Source organism: Myotis lucifugus, unplaced genomic scaffold (genome assembly GCF_000147115.1).
Source record: "Myotis lucifugus unplaced genomic scaffold, Myoluc2.0 scaffold_134, whole genome shotgun sequence".
Classification (NCBI taxonomy): domain Eukaryota; kingdom Metazoa; phylum Chordata; class Mammalia; order Chiroptera; family Vespertilionidae; genus Myotis; species Myotis lucifugus.
Window position 1 is genome coordinate 100,034 of NW_005871182.1, and position 22,719 is coordinate 122,752.

Sequence of the window (22,719 nt, forward strand, 5' to 3'; positions counted from 1 at the left end):
GCCTGCGGACTGAAGTGTCCCAGGTTCGATTCTGGCCAAGGGCACATGCCTAGGTTGCGGGCTCGATCCCTAGTGGGGGGCGTGCAGGAGGCAGCTGATCAATGATTCTCATCATTGATGTTTCTATCTCTCCCTCTCCCTTCCTCTCTAAAAAATCAATAAAAATATATTTAAAAAAAAAAGAAAACTTTGATAAATGTGAGCTAGGTAATGCTATAATTAAATGAAGTTATATCCAATTAAATGGACTATAGGCCAAAAGAGACAATGGATTAGTGTCAAACCTAAGGAGAACTTTAGGGGCATATCATAAAACTCTGCCCAGAACTAACCATGTTAGTTATATTTATTAATGAGATAAAGATTTAGCAAGTATGCATATTTGTAGATTAAAATAGGAGGATTGTTAAATGTTGGGGAAAATTCAAGGATTCAGAGATAACTTAGAAATTCAAACCTTCATACACTTCTTTTGGGAATGTAAAATAGTGTTGCTTTGGTAAACAGTCTGGGTGTTCCTCAAAAAGCTAAACATAGAATTCCATATGAGGTCAGCATATAGGTACACTTCCCTAGTTTGACTTCTTAAATACTAGTAGCTACCATTTTCCAGTTGCTTATAATGTGATAGATTTTACACATATCTAACCATCAGAACAACCCTGAGGTAGAATACTATCCCCATTTGAGATATAAACGAATTGAACCTCAGAAAGGTTAAGTAACTTGACCAGTATCATACAGCTAGCAAGTGGCAGAACCAGGATAAGAAACTAAAACTGACTCTAAAGGCAGTGATTTATCTAACAAACCTTAGACAACAGTGACTGATAATGTAGTGAGGAATCTTAATTGCTTCATAAATAATTCATGTAATCCTCACAACAACCCTCTATAATAGACACGTTCTCTTCATGTTACAGATGAGGAAACTGAGGAACAGAAAGGTTAAGTAACTTACCTTTGTTCTTACCTTATCCCTTGTCATAATTGCAAACATTTTAGGATTAGCCTAACATACATAGTTGGAAACCTCAATTAAATATATTCTTCTCAACCCAGTATATTCCAAAGTTAATCATTGTTTTGGGATAACTGTATTGTTTTTCACAAACTTAAAATATTCAGAATTGAAAAACCTAGAAGGTTGCTTCAGTCCTGTTTCCTATTTGAAATAATTTAAATTATTGTCATGGGTTCAAGCAATGAATCACTTTATAGGTAAATACTGTCGTATCTGGAGATGCTTTTTTTTTTTTCAAGATTGGTAACTTAGATTTTTAAATCTAGTTTTAAAAATAGCTGTTCTTTTTTCCCCTTCCCCTTCCCCTTCCCTTTTTTTCAGAGAGGAAGTGAGAGGGAGAGAGAGATGAAAACATCAAGATGAGAGAGGATCAACACTGGGAATCAAGCCCATAACCTGGGCATGTGCCCTGACTGGGAATTGAACCATGACCTCCTGGTTCATAGGTTGACACTCAACCACTGAGCCACGCCAGCTGGGCTAGAGATAGCTGTTCTTAAGTTATGTTTTTTGTGCTTAGTTTTACTAAATCTAAAAAACTTACTAAAATTCTAAAAGAAAGCTTTCCACTATAGGTTATGGCCATTGCTCCAACCCATTATATATGGCAACGAGAACGCTCTGTGCATCACAGTGGAGCTGTTAGAAACTACAACAGAGATGAAGTTCAACTGCCCCGGGGACCTAGTGCCACACCGGTAGATTGTTCACTCTGTGGTAAAAAAGGAAGATATGTTAGACTGGGATTGTCTTCATCATCATCTTTATCCAGTGATACAGAAGAGGTGATGGAAAAACATTCTCAGGAATCACACAACTCAATGAGCAAGATAGTTGATCCTTCTCAAGCTTATAGCTATCCTCAAGGTATGATTTAGTGATATGTCAGAATTAGATTTATGCAAGTTATTAATTCAAGTTAGTTGTTGACCTACAGACAGGGATACATAACATATTCTACAACAATATGAATTAAATTAGTATTGAAACTTGTCCCCTTTTCAGTTACTTTTTGTCTGTGTTACTGTTTTTGTTGGTAGCTTACCTAAACTAAAAGGTTTTTAATGTGATTTATGTTAAAGTGAAACCTAATCACCCTGGGTCTCAAATATTTTAAGAGCACTTGAAATGTTTATTCAAAAGAAATTTTAAAAGGAAAATAAATTTACTTGTAATCTCATCATCTAGTTTTATCAGTGATTAACTATTGGTTTTCTTCCATACTTTTTTATTTTAAAAGTTTAATACCACTATGCTACAAGGTTGAAAAACACAGAAGTCCTTTGTCTTACCCCTCCTTTTTTTCTATACACTTTTTAAAATTGAGATATAATTGATACATAACATTGTATTAGTTTTAGGTGTACAATATAATTTGATATGTATATATTGCAAAATGATTGCCACAATAAGTTAACATTCATCACCTACATAGTTACAGTTCTTTCCTTGTGATGAGAACTTTGAAGATCTATTCTCTTAGCAACTTCCAAATATACAATACAGTACTGTTAACTGTATTCACCGTGCTGTACATTACATACCCAGGACTTACTTATAACTAGAAATTTGTACCTTTTGTCCACATTCATTCATTTTGCCTGTCCCCCTAATTCCTGCCTTTTGAAACCACCAATAGGTACTATGTATCTATGAGTTTGATTTTTTATTTTATTTTAGATTCTACATATAAGTGAGATCACACATTATTTATTTTTCTCTAATTTATTTTACTTAGCATCATGCCCTCAAGGTCCATCTATGTTGTCAAAAATGTTAGGATTTCCTTTTTTCTGACTGAATAATATTCCATTGTATACACATACCACATTTTTAAAAGCTATTTATCTGTCAGTGGACACTTAGATTGTTAAATAATATGGCAATAAACATGGGGGTGTAGATGTCTTTTCGACATAGTGTTTTTATTTCCTTCAGTGATATTGCTGGATCATATAGTAGTTCTATTTAAAAAACAAAACCTTTATTGTTCAGAGTATTACAGATGTCCCCCCTTTCTTTACCCCACCCCAGGCCTTCACCACCCTATTTACTGTCTGTGTCTGTGGGTAATGCATGTATGCATATAAGTTCTTTGGTTAATCTCTTCTCACCCACCCTCCCTTCCCTCTGAGATTCACCAGTCTGTTCCATGTTTCCATGCCTCTGGTTCTATTTTATTTTAATTTAAATTTATTTTTTAAAATATGTTTTTATTGATTTGACAGAGAGGAAGGGAGAATAGATAGAAACATCTATAAAGAAAAACACATTGATTGGCTGCCTCCTACACAACCCCTATTGGGGATCAAGCATGCAACCCGGGCATGTGCCCTGACCTGGAACCGAACTGATAACCTCTTGATTCATGGGTTGACGCTCAACCACTGAGCCAAACCAGCTGGGCTGGTTCTATTTTATTCATCAGTTTATTTTGTTCATTAGATTCCTTGTTGTTTATTTTGATTTTTAGATTCAATTTTTGATAGTTATGTATTTATTGCCATTTTATTGCCCATACTTGGATCTTTTTTCTTCTTCTTAAAAAAGACCCTTTAACATTTCATGTAATATTGGTTTTGGTAACAATGAACTCCTTTAGCTTTTTCTTGTCTATAAAGCTCTTTATCTGGCCTGCAATTCAAAATGGTAGCTTTGCTGGGTAGAGTAATCTTGGTTGTAGGGCCTTGATTTTCATCACTTTAAATATGTCTTGCCACTTCCTTCTGACCTGCAAAGTTTCTGTTGAGAAGTCAGCTTACAGTCGTATGAGTGCTCCCTTGTAGGTAACCAACTCTTTTCTCTTGCTGCTTTTAAGATTCTCTTTGTCTTTAATCTTTGGCATTTTAATTATGACATCTTGGTGTGTACCTCTTTGGGTTCATCTTATTTGAGACTCTCTGTGCTTCCTGGACTTTTTGCTAGCAGATTTTTGTGCATGGTATAAAGTAGTGGTCTGGTTTAAGTCTTTTGTAGTGATTCCAACACCGTTATCCTTTCCCAATTACACATACATTCTTGGCTTCTTTGTTGTAAATTAATTGACCATAGTTGTGTGAGTTTATTTCTGGGCTTTCTATGCTGTTCCATTGATCTATGTGTCTGTTTTTATGCCAATACCATACCATTTTGATTACTGTAGCTTTGGAATACTATACACTGAAAACCTGATTTTAAATCATGACATGGTACAAGTACCATATTTATTTGCACATTTCATTTTTGTTGGGACTTAAGTAGCTTTGAACAATGGTGTTTTATATTAGAAAATAATCTTACAAACTAGAAATACTTTTAGTCAATAACACAATTTTTATTTAAATTTATAAAGGTATAGTATTTCTCTGATATTTCTCAATTTGAAACAATCAGAATAGTATTCTAGCAGAAATCCTTCTTACTTATAGAGCCTTTCTTCCAAATTTTCACCCATCTGAAGACAGGACTGATAGATTTCTTATGGTTCTTTCTAACTCTGTGAGACCCACATTATTTCAGAATTTCACCTATTTATTTTTACCACATCTTTATGAGATTAACAGTGGCCACTGAAGTTTCACTTAAAGAGAAACTAGACTCTTAAGAAGGTAGGGGTCATGTCTCATTGTTTCATTTCCTGGTCTTAGTAATCACTACACAAATTTGACTCATGGAATATGTAGTCTATTGCCTCACAACACTTCCAAGCATAATTTTTATTGGTTCACTCATATTTGAAGGTAAATAGGGTCTACTATAGGAAATAGTAAAATAAGAATTTCCTTCTAGCATCCCTCCCCTACTTCCCAACTCCTTTTACCTACACTCTTTGATCCTTATAATAGGTAAGATTTACTAGATGTTTAAAATGTTCCAGGCAACATTTTGTGTTAAGCATTTTACACCATAATCTTATTTATTATTCACAGCCAAACCTAAGGTAAATACTATTATCTCCACTTTGCAGATAAAGAAACTGAGGTTTAGAGAGATTAAACAATTTGCCCAAGATGGTGGAGCAACATTTGAACCCAGGAATGACTCTAGACTAGCGCCTGAATTCCTAACTCTTATGCTTTACTGCCCCTTTTGATGAAATCCTGCCTTTGTGGTAAAAATAAGGGCCACACAAGTCTGTCAGCAGACTGCTATGGACTAAGGAAGCAGTGGAAGCATTAAGAACCAAGTCCCTGATGAACGTTTATATGGAGTGAACTGGAAGAGAATACCAACCAGCATTTGAACAGATATTTACAGAAGCATTATATTTTATACAAATTAGCTCCTGTAGTTTCAAGGACAGTAGCACTCACTGTATTTTAGGCTTTGATATCTTAACAGGAAATCAGAATGCAGCCAGGGAATAGAGCTCTACCAGTCACCTTGCTCTGAAAAAAAAAAACAAAAAGCAGGTCTTTGAGGGATTGTGGATGAAAAGTGTGGTTAGGCCCTAGCCAGTTTGGTTCAGTGGATAGAGTGTCGGCCTGCGGACTGAAGGGTCCTAGGTTCAATTCCGGTCAAGGGCACATGCCTGGGTTACAGACTCATTCCCCAGTGTGGTGTGTGCAGGAGGCAGCTAATCAGTGATTCTCTCTCTTCGTTGATGTTTCTTCCTCTCTCTCCCTCTCCCTTTCTCTCTGAAATCAATAAAAATATATATATATATATATTAAAGTGCGGTTAGGGGAGTTGTAAACAGAATAAATAGAACTGTGCTTTCACCCATTCCCCCTATCCCCCCTTTTTTAAATCCTCACCTGAGGATATTTTTCCATTGAGTTTTAGAAAGAATGGGAGGGATGGGGAGAAAGGGAGATAGAGAGAAACATAGACGTGAAAGACACACATCAATTGGTTGTCTCTCACATGCATCCTGACTAGGGCTGGGGATTGAGCCTGCAACTGAGGTATGTACCCTTGACTGGAATTGAACCCAGGACCCTTTAGTCCATGGGCACTCTATCCACTAAGCCAAACCAGCGAGGGCTCACCCTCTCCCTTGATGAAAGCCATAAAGCCCTGGTTTAGGATAGACAATTCATATACAGGAAGGAACAAGTATTTACTCATCAACTGTTTTATTCAGAGTATTGACTTGAATAAATGTAAGACCTTTTGTTTCAGGATGACAGAGAGTAGGCAGTACAAAGAAAAATTATTTATCATACTTAAACATTTAAATTCATTTTCCCTAAAAAGGCTTAATAAGGGAGTATTTGGGAAAGGGAGGGGGGGTGGTTTAAGGGTAACAATGTTATTAGGAGCAGTGATCAGTCTCTCGCTGCCTTAGCGCTGCTGATTCCCTGTAGTGACCTCTGCTAGCAAAATTTTCTTCCTCCTATCAACATGAAGGTGGCTGGAATCACCTAACAGTTTGTGGTTCAATTCAGCTTTCTCCAGAAGAGACACAAAGAACTGATGCTCTGCTCCAGGCTTTTATGCTAAAACTTAGCAATAGGTGCTTACCAATGCTTCCCTCTTTCTTTCAAACACAAGCAAGTAACTTCTCATTTTTTCAGGTAAAATGTTAAAATTCTTTCCTCAAAACAAAATGTTCAGAAAACAAGTTTTATATATAAACATGTTTATGACATTTATTAAGAACATAATATTTTTCTTTTGACAAGGCTGGGGGGGGGGGAATAGATGAGGCATTCTTTACAAATTTAGGTACATCACACTCACTAATCATGTGCTAGGCATTTTATAAAGGTAGCCTCTTTTAACACCTGACCTGTTCCCCCAAAATCTTTGAGTGGCACTATGATACTCATTTTACTGCTGAAGACACAAACTCAGAAAAGTCACAGTTGCACCCTGCCGGCATGGCTCAGTAGGTTGAGCATCCACCTATGAATCAGGAGGTCACAGTTCGATTCCTAGTCAGGGCACATGTCCAGGGTGTGGACTCGATCCCCAGTGTGGGGTGTGCAGGAGGCAGCTGATCAATGATTCTCTCTCATCATTGATGTTTCTATGTCACACTTCCTCTCTGAAATAAAAATATATTTTAAAAAAAGAAAAGTCACAGTTGCAAGGTAAAACAGCAACAAGAAAAACAGCAATATGGGAATCCAGTTCTATCTGAATGTACTGCACTTTGTTTTTTTGTTGTTGTTGTTAATCCTTGCCAGAGATATTTTCCCATTGATATTTTTAGGGAGAGTGGAAGAGAGGGAAAGACAGAAACATTGATGTGAGAGAAACACATCCATTGGTTGCTTCCTGCAAGGGCCCGGGCCAGGGAGGAGCCTGCAACCAAGGTACGTGCCCTTGACTGGAATCAAATCCGGGACCCTTCAGTCCGCAGGCTGACGCTCTATTCACTGAGTCAAACTGGCTATTTTTATATTAAATAAACTAGTTGACCCTTCGTGCAGGATTGAACTGCATGGGTCTACTTACATGTGCCTTTTTCTTTCAAGAAATACAGTAAATGTATTATCCTTACAATTTTCTTAACATTTTTTACCTCTGGCTTACTTTAATAATATAGTATATAATAGATAATAATATATAAGATGTGTTAACTACTGGTTATTGGTAAGGCTTCCAGTCAACTGTAGACAATTAGTACAGTCTCTCTTCTGCATCAACTGATTCCTAACCCTGGATTGAAAATACTGTTTTCAACCTGCACATACAAAGGGTCAATTGTGGTTTTTGGGAAATCAAGTTATACACGGATTTTCTACCGCATGGGAGGTTGGCACTCCTAACCCCCCACATTGTTCGAGAGTCAACTGTACATTGTTTCTCTTTGCCTTATGCTGTCTTAAAAAAGCCTTATGACACCTAGGGTAGTCCATCTGAAACATGGATATATATTAGTACATATTACCTAAAGACTTCAGATTTTAGAGTGAATCCAAGGGAAAAAAAAATATACCAAACCTTAGTTTGGTTTTGTAGACAGGCCTGGGACATTCTATTATATAATCTAAAATCAAATAATTTTTCCTCAAAAATCCTTCTCTGAACTTATTTTTGTCACCCCTATTCTAGTCATTCAGGTTTAAAACCCTTACACTTAATGAAGGCATAATCAGGGCTTATAAATTAGTTATATAATAAGGGCAATGCTAATTACATGACCAACATTTAGGAGCACAAAAGATTCCAAAATTAATTCTGTGTGTGAGGGACTTGGTGAAGGCTTTTCAGAGGAAGTATATGAACTGGCCATTGACTGTGTCCAGTTTTGCCCAGAGAAGGGAAAAGGATTCTGAATAGAGGATAAAAGTTTGAAACTATATTGCTTCTCTCCCACTGCATCCAATAAATTACCAGCTTGTTTAGTTCTTCCTTCACTATATATTTTTTACATCTGCCCCTTTTCCTCACATTATTATTATTTATTACTACCTCATAGTTGTATACTATGTATTACTATGAAATTTCTGATTTAACAGTTTTTTTTTCCTTTGAATACTCAGATATCACTAACAGACTGACTTTAAGAAATTATCTTTTACATGACCATATAACCTTCAGAAGTTTCCTATTATCTCTGAAGTATAAAGTTTGAACTTAAAGTCTTCCACAATCCAAGAGCTATACACCTAAAGTTTTCCCTAGAACAAACAAGGCAACAGATGAGACAATACATGATCCAGTTTAGGCTTAAAACCATTAGCACTTTTATTGACTATATATACAGGGTGGAAAAGGCAGGGGGCCCTTGGAAAACACTGGGTAGACAGTTATGAGTCATTCACAAATCTCTAGGATTCACACTATGGTAAGTAAGAGCCAGACATAAACAGAAATCTAACTTTAGAAGGTATTTTCCATAAACCAGACCGTAAACATGCTTAGTGTTCGACGGAGAGATGGAGAAAGGTCTAAAGCTGAACTTTAATTACTTATATAAATCTTTTTTGCTTATGTAGTTTTTCAACTCAAAATTAGAATGGACACTGTTAGATCTTGTTCAATTCAGCATCTACTGAGCACAGTGTACTGAGCAGAAACTATTTTTCGTAAAATAGGAGTAGAAGGCACAACTTTTCTTTGCTCTTAGGCCAGTCCCATTCTCCAATCAGTACAATTAAGGCCTGCATTCAAAACAACGAAGGGCAGAATTTTGCTGCTAATTAAACAAAAAGGAGTATTCCATGATGGAATTTAAATATGTACTTCAGAGCTGCTATATATCTGGAAATGTTATGAAAACTATAAATCCATTATTGTTTGAGTGTTCAGATAGTACTTACCATACAGAAAGATGGCACCAGAACACTATGATTCAATCAGTCCTCCAAATGCAACCACAGTGTTTTTTTTCAAAACATAGATCTAAGCATGTTACCCTTAATTAAATACTTAAATGGCACCCCATTATTTTTTAGGATAAACCAACTCCTTCACAGGGCTACAAGATCCTGTATGGCCTGACCCTTACCTATCTTTCCAGTCCGTTTCACTCAACCCCAACATCAGTGGCCTTTTTGTTTCCATTTTCCCTTCTGTAGTCAATTCCTACTTACCAGTCAGGTCTCAGCTCAGTTGTCACTTCACAGGTAATTACTTAACCAGAGCAAAACCCTTATTACAGCACCCTGAACTTCTTTGGAGCATATAAAACAGTTTTAGTTTCAAATTTATGTGATTAATGTCTAGCTTTTCCATAGACTGTAGTCTATAAAGGCAGAGATTTTAGGTTAAAATTTTCCACATGATGAAAACCAAGTAAAACATTATTTAGAATTTATATATTAATTAAAATAGCTATAGCTTAAGGGATAAATCAAGGAATAGCATTTATCCTCCTAGGCATTACTACTTTAAACCTATAAAACATCTATGCTTAAACAACACTCTAAACCTGTTTGTAAAATATGGATAATCTTAAAGATGAGCTGTACATACTATATGAAAAAACTATAAAGGTCTTAAAACAATGTAAGGCACATGGTAAATGCTAAATAACTGGTGCCTGTGAATAATACTTTCGTTTTAATTCATATTTATAAAGTATATTTCTCCAAGCGTTTGATTTATATAGTAACAGAATAATTGTGATGTTCTTCTAAGCTGGTTAAAATGATTCTGGGAAAGAAAAAAGTGATGCAAGAATTGTTACATCTTTTGTTACAATTTTTAAGGTGATTATATCAATCTTATCAGTTTCTCCATATTATTTACTACCAGAGGACTGGTGCACGGATGCATGCACTGGTGGGGTCCGTTGGCCTGGCCTGCGGGGATCGGGGCGAAACCGGCTCTCCGACATCACCCAAGGGGTCCTGGATTGCGAGAGGGTGCAGGCCAGGCTGAGGGACCCCACTGGTGCACGATCGGGGCCGGGGAGGGACCGTGGGAGGGCTCCAAGTTGTGTCCGGCCTGTCTGGCCCAGTCCCAATCAGCCGGACCCCAGCGGCAACCTAACCTACCTGTCGAAGTGTCTGCCCCCTGGTGGTCAGTGCGCATCATAGTGACTGATAGAAAGGTCGGACACTTAGCTTTTATTATATAGGATATAGGATAACCCAGATTTCTTTGTACCTTTTAAGATACATACAAGTCATTAAAATATGTATTTAAAATACAGATACATAAAATTTATCTTAAAATGCATATTTTATTTCAGTAGCCAATGACCATCAATCAAACAAAGAAAAGAAAACTAATTTCATGAAGAAAGACAAATCTATGGAGTGGTTTACAGGAAGTGAAGAATGAGATGGCTCAACTAAAACAACTTGGAATCATTAACTACAATATGTCAAACTACAAGACAGATGTCAAAGTGGACATTTAAGCAGTTTTAAAATGCTACACATATTTCTTTAGCTTTTGTTATTTTTCAGAATTATAAGTAAAAGTTATACAAATCACAGTAATAGCTAAAAATACCAATCTACAAAAGTAATGATTTGCAGCATAAAGTTCTATTTTGATACTTTTCTGTCTTCAAATCAGTTGCCGTCATCTGAGGTACTCAGTTAAGTTGTGGTTTGAACTTCCTCAACTTGATAAGAAAAGCTAATTTAAGTGGGGGAAAAAGTAAAGGTCATTATAATAATTAGAAGAAAATACCATTTAATATGGCCTGAAAACATTACTCACCTGTATGACCAGTTTGCCAGTGTATAGGTCTAGCAACATAGGGAAATGATCCATATGGAAAATCAGAATGTGATTCTTCTGTTGTAGAACAAAGTACATATTGTAAATTACATAAAATATTTCATAATTTGTTCAAATACTTCAAAACTGTTAAAATACAAATTAATCTCCCTTTACTGTAAGTTTTTCTTTCACATTTTTTTTAGCATTTTGTTTTGGAGCTATTATGCCAGTTACCTCATAGAAATAATGTATCAAGGATTACATAATAAAGTTATATATATGGTTTTATAACTAAACAGATAAACTCATAATAAATCAAGGGATATATGAACATTTGCTCATAGCCTAAATAATGTGTACATACAACAAAGTCCTAAATTTGGAGAATTCCAGCCTCATAAATAGCAAATATCAGTTTATTTGCATATCAGGTCCTATGAAATTCTTTTCCTTCAGTAGTAATCACTGATCTAAATTTTAAAAATTCTTTAGTGTGTGTATATATATATATATATATAAAATATTTCAAGTTAACCTCCTTGTCACAGGTAAAATATGATTATAAAAGGCAAGCAAAGTCACTATTTTGTCCCTTACAGATTTTAATTTAACAGCATAAATACCACATTTAAATACAAAAAAAAAATCCTTCAGACACATTTTTATAATTTATTGGTCAATACACTCAGGAACCTATTCTCCACTTATCACATACACATGCATAAAATAAAACCAAACTCACCGTGGCCATCCTCCTGAAGCATCTCACCTTCAGCTCTAATCTTTTGAGATTGTAATTGTAAATCCACGTTGATTTCAGGTTCTACTCTTTGAGCTAAAATTCCATTTTTCTGTTTTGCAAGGCAAACCAACCAATCTCTGACAATGACTTCACTTATCTTTTCACATGAGAGAGCAAGTTCACAGATGCGAATTCCATCTAAAAGTTCAATAACCTGTGTGATGCTTTCAGAAAAGTAAAATATGTACTTTAAGTTTCTAGTACAACAACTTTAAATTTACTATACCTAAAAGTAAAAATGCAAGCTAGGGCACATAATAAGCAATTTTAAATAATACTAAGTAAAAAATATAGAGAACATAATTTAACATTACTCGTTCACATTACACTTTTTAAACGTTTCTTCTAAATTGCCCGAAGAAAATGCATCTTATATTGCCATTTATGTAAAGGATGACTTAAGCAGCAATAAATGATTTGGGACATACGTAGTTTCCTAAGTTTTACAAGGTGACATACCTTGAGTGGCCAGATTATTATGACCACCCCATCAGTACTTTGTTGGGCCACCTTTTGCCTTCAATACTGCGGCAATTCTTCTTGGCATTGACGCCACGAGATGTTGAAAGGTGATGCGAGGAATCTGACACCATGCCTGATGAATAGCAGTCCAGTTCTGTGAGACTTGATGGTTGTGGAACCAGCTGCCTGATGGCTCTTTTAATTTCATCCCATAAATGCTCAATTGGATTGAGATCTGGTGATTGTGGGGGCCACCGAAGCAAGGTAAAGTCTCCCCCATGTTCTTGAAACCACTCCTGCACAATACGAGCACCTTGGCATGGCGCATTGTCTTGTTGGAAGAAGCCATCTCCGTTGGGATACGCCATCAACATGATAGGATAAACTTGATCAGCAACGATACTTAGGTATGTTGTGCTATTCAGACGTTGTTCCACACGAATTAAAGGGCCCAAATCATGCCAGGAAAACATGCCCCAAACCATAACACTGCCCCCACCAGCTTGAAGGGTTGTACTCATGCATGTGGGGTGCATGCTTTCATGCTGTTTCCGCCAAATTCTCTGCCATCTGCATGATGCAACTGGAAATGTGATTCATCGGACCACATGACTTTTTTCCAATGCTCGACTGTCCAATCCTTGTGTTCCTGTGCGAATTTGAGACGTTTTATCTTGGTAACTGCAGATAGCAAAGGTGTTCAAACAGGCCTTCGGCTTCCATATCCCATGCAGTGTACGGTGCAGTGTACAGCTAATTTGCCTACAAACGTCAGGTGGTCATAATAATCTGGCCACTCAGTGTATATACCTAACTCAGTTACAAAATGAACATGTGTTTAAAATCACAAGTAATAGCCACATCACTCACTTTGCTAGATATACAGCACATGTACCACCCTGTTTAAGGTTAGGGTATATAACAGGCAAAGCAACTTGAGGATTCAACATATCCAAAGCTACCTGTGGGGGGAAAGGAGAATCAGACTGAATTCTGTTTACGGCATAGGTTATCATGGTAAAATGATACACTTTTGGAAAGCAATTACCCAGTTAAAGTACTGCATTTTTTTGAATATTGTAGTACTATCTTATTTTACTGCTCCTCAAAAGATATATTATCACACAATTTGTCATAGTACTACATAAAAATGGTGATGGCATGCCCTAGCTGGCTTGGCTCAGTGGATAGAGTGTCGGCCTGTGGACTGAAGGGTCCCAGGTTCGATTCCGGTCAAGGGCACATGCCCAGGTTGCAGGCTCTATCCCCAGTAGAGGGCGTGCAGGAGGCAGACGATCCATGATTCTCATCACTGATATTTCTATCCCTCTCTGAAATCAATAAAAAAAATGGTGGTGGCATGTCTTGCACTGGGCAATGCTGGTAATAAAGGAATCCTTCCTTAGTTATATTTTATATACATACATATGTATATACAAAGTTTCAATACTTTAGTTGAGCTTTTGGCAATAGAAATTCACATCTCAAATATTTTTCTTTTTTTAAAGATTGATTTTTAGAAAGGAAGGGAGAGGGAGAGAAACATCGATGCAAGAGAGAAAGAACATGATTCTTACACTTTAGAATGTCTAAAGTTAATATTCAGAATTTTTCTTCTGAATATAAAAAAAAATATTTGAGCCTGGCCAGCGTGGTTCAGTTCTTAAGCATCAACCTATGAACCAGGAAGGTATAGTTGAATTCCAGATCAGGGCACATGCACATGTTGTGGGCTCAATCCCCAGTAGGGGCATGCAGGAGACAGCTGATCAATGATTCTCATCATTAATGTTTCCCTCTCTTTTCCTCTCTGAAGTTAATAAAAATATATTTCAAAACAAAACACAAACATATTTGAGCCCTGGCTGATGTGGCTCAGTTGGATGGGTGGCATCTGTGCACCAAAGGATTGCTGGTTAGATTCCTGGTCAGGGCACATGCCCAAGTTGTGGACTGGATCCCCAGTCAGGGGCATGCAAAATAAATATGGTCAAAATAGAAAATAAAGTGACTATTATTGAAAGATAATTCCGACAGCTAAGAGTAGTTGGCACATCAATGTACTTACATAATGCATAGCACATAATTAGAAGTTATTCTATTGATGTTTTTTAGTTTTTGTTTAAAAAATATTAATGAGTCAAGGAGCATCATTATTAATTTATTCACCATTTGGGCACCTTTCATGTGCCAAGCATTTTGCTAAGTGGTAAAGATATAACAGGAGCTTACATACTATTTTCATAGGAACTTATATACTGAGTGGCCAGATTATTATGACCACCCCATCAGTACAATGAAGTGAATTAGTTATGCAAATAACAATAATAATAATAAAACCTTGAGAGTATTTGCTTAGGAAGTTTTCAATATTCAGTATTTTTGGAATTGTCAATGAAGTACTGATGGGGTGGTCATAATAATCTGGCCACTCAGTGTATTCTAACTAGAGGCCCAGTGCATGAAATTCGTGCACGGGTAGGGTCCCTAGGCCTGGCTGGCAACCAGGGCCAATTGGGGCCTTCTGGCTGTCACCCCGGGGCCTTCCTTTATTCTGCGCCACCCCCTGGTGGTCAGTGCACGTCATAGCGAGTGATCGAACTCCCAAGGGGACAATTTGCATATTAGACTTTTATATAGAATGATAGATAAAGGCACAGACATTAAATATCCAATAAATATATGTCAGAGGGTGATGAGTGACATGACGACCTACATAATTATAAAGCAGAATATGAGGGATAGAGAATATGAGGGCAGGGAAAGAAGGTGCTGTTTTATACACAGGCTGGTCAGTGATGAGACCTGAAGAAAATGATTAAGCTTACCCTGTGGAAACTTAAAGAGAAAGTGTGCTGAGGCGGAGAGACCAGCAAATACAAATGCTCTGAGGCTGTATGATAGTTGGAGTCTGAAAAGGCCACTGTCACGGGAGACAAAATGGGGAGGATGGTAAGAGATGAGTTCTGAATGGTGGAGATGTGGGAGCGGGAGAGGGACAGATTATGTAGAATCTTACTTAGGAGGAGAAAAAGCCACTGGAGAGTTTCAAAGAATGATATAATCTGACTTTTTATAAATCTTTTTTCCATGTTAAATATAACAAAACTTGCCATTTTAAATGTATAATTTGGTGTCATTAAGTATATTATGACATACTTTTAAAACTATAGAAAAGGCCCTAGCTGGTTTGGCTCAATGGATAGAGCGTTGCCTTGTGGACTGAAGGGTCCCAGGTTCGATTCTGGTCAAGGGCACAAGCCCGGGTTGCGGGCTCGATTCCCAGTAGGGGGCGTGCAAGAGGCAGCCGATCAGTGATTCTCTCTCATCATTGATGGTTCAAAATCTCTCTCTCTCTCCCTTCCTCTCTGAAATCAATAAAAATATTTAAAAAAAAAAAGACTGGGGAGGGTAAGGAAGGATAATGATGGCTCACAACAGCAAACAGCATTGGATGTGATGAGAAGTGGTATAAATTTTGAAAAGGTAAGAGCCAAATAGGATTGGCTGTGAAATGTGAGAGAAGCACAGGAGTCAGAATGAATCCTCAACATTGTTAATAAATACTCTTCTACATCTCGACTTTAACTGTCTAAGATACCTCCTGCCTGTTCCCTCTCAAATAGAAGCTATTTATTCCCCCAAAATCTCACAACATGGGGTCAGGTGCTGGGTTCAATATGCTCCCAACACTGCTTTATCTAAAAATGCTGAGGTTTATAATGCTCAACTCCTCCTCCTTGTTCACTAACCCAAATTTATTAATAACTTTGGCAACTGAATCAGTAAGTCTCTCTACTCTAAATCCCACCATGATATTGAAGGAAAAATATTCTTTCCATGCCAGATACAGAAATGGGGCAAATAATGAAGGAAGACCCTCTCCCATACAAAAGAACTGTGACCCTGGTTTTCTTCACACACAGTATTAAGCAATAACCTAGGAACCACTTTTGATAACTTACCGCATCAAATTTTAAAGATTTTATGTCTTCACTTGCTTCTGAAATATCTTTATGAATAAAATCCACGTTGTCTGGCCACTCTTCTACATGACTAATTTTCCATGAATCACGCCAGTGTTTGTAATTCTTCTTAGCCAGTTCATGGTGGTCTTTTCGTATTTCAAAACTTATGACCCGTCCTTGTGATCCAACTTAAACAGATAATTTATGACATTTCATAGAATTAATTAGTTCATAAAAGAACATAAAAATTATATTGTAAAAAGGTATTATATGGGTCCCGGGTTGATTCCCCGACACACACAAAAAAAGTTATATAGATGTGAAAAAAATAATTCAAATAGTTCAAGTTTACAAAAGTCTCTATCCCATCCCAGATACCCAATCAACCTCTCTCTTCAGGGGTAACCATAATACTAGTTATTTAGCCTTCCCAAGATAGTTAGTGCCTACACAAGTGTGCAAGTACTTCTTTATTTTTAACACACATTGTGATATATTGTATCCTCTACCTTCCTTTATACTTATTGTGCCATTTCAGTGATTAACAATCTACTGCATTATTTTTAACAGTTTTTATATTCCATTGTATGGCTATGGCATAATTTATTTAGCAATCACCAATAAAAACTTAGTTTGTTTCTAGTCTTACACTATTATAAACAATATTGCAATGAAATTTATTATGCCCAAATTTTTATATGCATGAGCCAATATATCTACAGAATTCCTAAAAATGTACATGCTGGCTCAAGGGGTATGTGAATTTTTTATTTTGAAAATTATTACCAAATTGTCCTCCAAAAAACTGATACCAATTTATACTCTACCAACAATGTATTCGAGTGCCTATTTCTCTATACTCTCTCTCAAACTTATCTATGTCAATCTAAAACTGAATAGTTTATCATTGTTGTTTTAATTTGTATTTCTTTTGTTATGAATGAGGTTAGACCTTCCACATATTTAAAAAATATTTGTATTTTTGTGTGTGCCTAAAGAACTTTTAAACTATTTAGCACAGTAATACTGCTGTTTCACAAAAAAACTACCGCATTTTAGTAAGGCAATTAGTTTTCCACCCACCTCTATCTGAGGTGCTTTGCTATCATTTGGAGGCTATCCCAGATCAATCAGTCTGTAGTTTTATTAATGAAAAGTTTACATTCCAAGATGTCTTTTGAAATGTAAGTCCAGCTGCAAGTCATCATGTTCTCAAGGGATAAAAATTAATGCTAATAGTAGCATAAGATAAACAATTGGAAAATATAATTATAGAGGGGAAAATCCATTCCAAAGGTAAGTAGCAATAATTTTTTGATCACTCATAATTTGCGATTATTCATAACATGACATTCCGCCAATACTATAGATATTAGAAATACGGGCACTCCTATATCACAAATTTTTATAAATTCACTTTGTCAAATGCATTCAGGAATCTGTCACAGATTGTGAAGAAATTACTGCCTTTAATTAGATTCAGACAAAAGATATGAGGAGCCAAAATGAATTTCCTGATTTAGTATAAGCTGGATTCTGTTTGTATGTAATGGCACTAGGTCAAAGAACAAAAGGTTTAAGATTAATGCAGCATATTTCTATCTGTAATCTTTATAAAACTGACCCATATAAACCTACAACTGCTGACAGTTTATTAGTTTAAAAAAATGAATTAAAAAAAATAGAATGCATCAATAAGGAACAACATAAATGATTTTTTAAAAATCTACCCAGAGAGTTCTGTCACTGTTCAGGAGTCTATAATTAGGTGAGGAAGGGAAAGCAATCCTGACACTCAGAGGAGTTACGTGATCATAGGATAATCAACTAGGATAACTGCAACCAGACATCAAGTGGTGGAAACATGAACAGGTATTTATGTTTACTATATACTTTTTGATTTTTGATCAGGTGCTCCCTTCAACCAGTACTTTTAGCAACTGACTATGTAAAGACTTTCTTAAAGACAGAAAAATTTTCCATGATCTAGCTTAAACTTAGTTCTGTATTATGATTAACTAGAGGCCTGGTGCACGAAATTTGTGCTCTCGGGGTGGGGGAGGAGTCCCTCAGCCCGGCTTGTGCCCTCTCGCAGTAGGGAGCCCTCGGGGGGATGTCTGACTGACGGCAGTCAGTTGGGCATCCTTAGCGCTGCTGCAGAGGCAGGAGAGGTTCCCGCTACCACTGCTGCACTCACCAGCTGCGAGCCCGGCTTCTGGCTGAGCGGCACTCCCCCCGGTGGGAGCGCACTGACCACCAGGGGGCAGCTCCTGCATTGAGCATCTGCCCCCTGGTGGTCAGTGCACGTGATAGCAAGCGATTGAGTGGCCTTAGCATATCATTAGCATATTACACTTTGATTGAATGGCTGACTGGACAACCAGATAGCATATTAGGCTTTTATTATATAGGATTTATTTATGAACACCAACAATCCTTTACCTGTAACAGTATGTCAGCCCAGCACTGACAGCCCTCCTCCTTCTATATTCTCTCATACTGAGAATTCATCTGGCACTATTATTAACAAGTACAAGAATATTCAGAGCAGCACTATTCATAATATTCATCTCAAATGCCCACCAGGAGTAGAATGGATAAATTGTGATTTATTTATAAAATGGAGTAACTATATAGCAACTAGAATGAAAGCACTAATGCTATATGCAATGGCTGAATCTCACAAACAGAATGTTGAATGAAAGTAGCCAGACTCAAAAGAGTACAAACTGTGTTATTCCTTTTATATGAGGTTTAAAACAAGAACACTAATCAATTATGATAAAAGTCAGAATAATGGTTACCTTTTGGGAGGATAAGGACTGATAGGGAACATGGGAGGCTTCTGTGGTGCAGTACCATTCCCTATCTTGCTCTGGGCAATAACTACATGCCGGTGGCCACTATTTAAAAATTCACTGAGCCCTAGCTGGTTTTGGCTCAGTAGATAGAGCCCTAATCAGGGCTCATGCAAGAGGCAATCAATCCTGTCTTTCCCTCTCGTTGCAGGCTCCTCTCCGCCTGGGCCCTAATCAGGGCTCATGCAGGAGGCAACCAATCCTGTCTTTCCCTCTCTCTTACATTCTCTCTAAAAATCAATGGAAAAAATACCCTTGGGTGAGGATTAAAAAGAAAAAATTCACTGAGATATACACTTATGATCCATGCACTTTCCTGTAGCTATGTTATGCTCCAATAAAAAGCTTAGTGTTTTTTTTGTTTTGTTTGTTTTTTAAGTAGAAGCATTAAAAAGCATGAGAGGAGCAAGAGAAAGCAAAGCAAAAGGTAAGAGAGTGACTGGAAAAATGTACAAAATGGGGAAAAAATGTAGTTGCTTACATTTGGTTTTAAAGAGAATTCTTTATATCCCAAAGTCATGTGAATATTTTCTGAAACATCTTTATCTAACTTTCTGTTATTATGAACGGATTAAATGTTTTGTTATCTAAATTCAGCTCCTTTTATCCCACTCTCTTACCTGCTTTGGATAAAAATAAGCTCATTCCACCAGAGCCAGAGCCAGCTTCCAAAACAGTATCTCCTGGGTGAATATTCATCATCAACAGCATCATACTTACATCCTATGATTTAAACAAACGAATCAATACATACGTACTAAGCACCTACTCTTATCAAATATCATGTTGGACTTGGAGAAAAAGTGACAAAAAAGGATTAAACCCTGGCCCTGCCTAGCAAGAGTTTATATTTTACTTGATGAAATAAGAGATTCAAGAATCAATTAGCTAATAAAGCAGTATAATACTGAAATTATAGACAATAAATACAATAGGAGCTCCTATTTTAAAGACAAAGTGGGGAATTTAAGGAAACAATCACAAGGTAGAAACAGCTTTGAACAAAACAGCGGTGAACACAAAACTATTGAATTCTGCAATACTTTCACCTTTGCAAGAACCCTTGGCTCCTACCTCTTTGCATGACTGGCTTTTCCTTAAATTGCGTTTATCAATTGTACCTCCTTGGAGCCCTGGCCAGTTTTGCTCAGTGGTGGTTATAGTGTCGGCCCGTGGACCGAAGGGTTGCAGTTAGAGTCCTGGTCAAGGGAACGGATTTCGGGTAGCAAATTGGATCCAGGTCCAGTCATTCCTGGACGGGTCGGGGCGCATGTGGGAGGCAACCAGTCAATGTGTGTCTCTCACATGGATGTTTTTCTCTCTATCTTAAAAAGATCAATAGAAAAACTATCCGGGGGTGAGGATTTTTAAAATAATGTACCTCCTTGGACACCTTCTCTAACCACCAGACATAAAAAAATTCTCTTTCCCCACGTCACCCAATACAATATTACTGTATCTTCATGACACTCAGCACTACCTGAAATTATCTTCTTCTTTCATTTACTTGTTTTTTGCTTTGTCACCCCCCTAGGATGTAAGGTCTGTATTAAGAGCAAGGACTGTGGTTCACCATTCTACCTCCCTAAAGTAGTGCCCTGAACATAGAAGGTAGGTGATTATTTGCTGAATAAATAATGAGTGTCTCCGCATCTGGGAATAGGAGTTGTTACAAAGGAACAACCTGCCCAAGGACTGTGACTGTAATTAAGGATTGAAATAAACTGCTAGCAATGGATGATTAGTATAAGATTCTAGGAACTAGGTCAGTGATGGCGAACCTATGACACGCGTGACACGCGTGTCAGAGGTGACATGTGAACTCATTTTTTTGGTTGATTTTTCTTTGTTAAATGGCATTTAAATATATAAAATATCAAAAATATGTCTTTGTTTTACTGTGGTTGCAAATATCAAAAAATTTCTATATGTGACACGGCACCAGAGTTAAGTTAGGGTTTTTCAAAATGCTGACATGCCGAGCTCAAAAGGTTCGCCATCACTGAACTAGGTAGTTAATTTATTCATAAAGGATATTCCTTTTATGTTTAGTGTTTAATTTTAGCTGTGTTAACACAAAACTTTTTCTAAAGGGAAAGCATAGTAATTTATCTATAGTTGATAACATACCTCTAGTAACATGCCTTATCAAATGAAATATGATTAAAATATCACCATAACGGTACTAAAAAATTGTCCCCAAAAGAGTTCAACACGCTGAGTGCTGAATTTGCAAACTTAGAATTATGGGGAACAAATATAAGTACTTATTATGTACCTAGTGAGTTCACTTAACTCTATGTAGTAAATCGATATTCTTTTCACATTACAGATTAGAGAATCGAGACTCCCAAATTAAAATCTGGCTGTTTCCTCCTAAAATTAGCATAAAAGTCATATCCATAGCCCTGGCCGGTTTGGCTCAGTGGATAGAGCCTGGGCCTGCGGACTGAAGGGTCCCGGGTTTGATTCCAGTCAAGGGCAATGCCCGGGTTGCTGGCTCGATCCCCAATAGGGGGCGTGCGGGAGGCAAATCAATGACGACAGAATCAATGATTCTATCATTGATGTTTCTCTCTCCCTCTCTGAAATCAATAAAAAATATCTTTTAAAAAAGTCATATCCATGATTTTTTTAATAGACTGAGAACAATAAAAACCCGAACCACCTGAGAAGTGCTTTAAGTAGGTGAATCAGGTCTGCGGTGCTGATCTCCTTTGCTCTTTCTGGAGCCAGTATGCACCTAACTCCCATGGCGTTACCTTCGGATACGCTATGGCAGGACCTCGGTTCATCAGTAACACATAGTCTTCCAGGGCCGGCCTCCTCAGCAGGAAGTGCTTACCAAAGGAGCTCCTCAGCATCTGGCCGGGGAACTTCCCCACGATGTCGCTGAACGGGACCACCCCCCAGCTGCTATTTAAACGCCCGGAGTTGCTCAGCCGAAACAGTTTTTTAAATTGTGTTTCTCTCTTCCCAGTCTCAGCTAAAATCAGCTCCCCAGCCCGAAAGGGCTCCTCCCTGGAAGTGGACCAGGGAGAGGAGCCGTGAAGTTCTGCCACCAGGGCGGGCAGGGAGGGACCCCCGGACGCCCGGTGTGCGGGATCGGACAGGGCCAGGTCTCCGCTCGAGTCCTCGCGCTCTCGAAGGGATGGCTCCTCTCGAGGCGCCGGCGGTCGGAGGCTTTCCAGTGACGAAAGACATCTGGCCCCAATGCCCCGGCCGCTCGGAGGGAGTGATGGAGGCGACTCTGCGGCGGGAGCCTTCTTCGGCGCGGCCTCGCGCTCTCTCCGTCCATCTCGCGCGTCTCTTTGCGAGGCGTCGCTACACCGGGACCGAGCTCTCTCGACGGGCTCCCGTCCAAGGTCGCGCAGGAACGGACAGGGCGCGACCCCCGGCCGCCGCCTGAAGCGCCGCAGCCGGAGCAGGACTGGACCGCGGTGAACCGCTGACAACATGCTGACTCGCGCCCGCGCCGTCCCACGGAAGTGACGTAGGGCCTGGCGAGGCCCCGCCTCTCGCCGCCCAACGCGCCGGCGCGGGCGCGGGCGA

At 38.1% G+C, this 22,719-nt stretch overlaps 2 protein-coding genes across 6 annotated transcripts in view; one reads left to right on the forward strand and one right to left on the reverse strand.

The window, feature by feature from the left end:
* SPDYA (speedy/RINGO cell cycle regulator family member A) overlaps nucleotides 1–11,413 on the forward strand; it is a 25,687-nt gene extending 14,274 nt beyond the window's left edge. For 2 of the 4 annotated variants that reach the window (XM_023758633.1, XM_023758632.1), the window contains exons 6-7: nucleotides 1,600–1,891; nucleotides 10,596–11,413. In XM_023758633.1, coding sequence (XP_023614401.1) covers nucleotides 1,600–1,891; nucleotides 10,596–10,687 — 384 coding nt within the window. In that variant the 3' untranslated portion in view covers nucleotides 10,688–11,413. Of the gene's footprint in view, nucleotides 1–1,599; nucleotides 1,903–10,595 lie in introns of those variants that run through there. The other 2 variants (XM_023758634.1, XM_023758635.1) reach the window with 2 other exon arrangements.
* TRMT61B (tRNA methyltransferase 61B) lies at nucleotides 10,567–22,640 on the reverse strand. Of its 2 annotated transcripts, XM_006094333.3 has the most exons (7): nucleotides 21,930–22,640; nucleotides 19,788–19,890; nucleotides 16,307–16,497; nucleotides 13,212–13,303; nucleotides 11,820–12,043; nucleotides 11,075–11,152; nucleotides 10,567–10,990 (listed from the first exon to the last, which is right to left on the reverse strand). In XM_006094333.3, exons 1-7 carry the CDS (start codon nucleotides 22,623–22,625, stop codon nucleotides 10,947–10,949), a joined length of 1,428 nt encoding a protein of 475 aa, XP_006094395.2. In that variant the 5' UTR covers nucleotides 22,626–22,640; the 3' UTR covers nucleotides 10,567–10,946. The 2 variants fall into 2 exon arrangements, with proteins under 2 accessions (XP_006094395.2, XP_023614399.1); XM_023758631.1 differs by lacking the exons at nucleotides 10,567–10,990; nucleotides 11,075–11,152 and having other exon boundaries at nucleotides 11,931–12,017; nucleotides 21,930–22,633.
* Nucleotides 22,641–22,719: the final 79 nt, after the last annotated feature.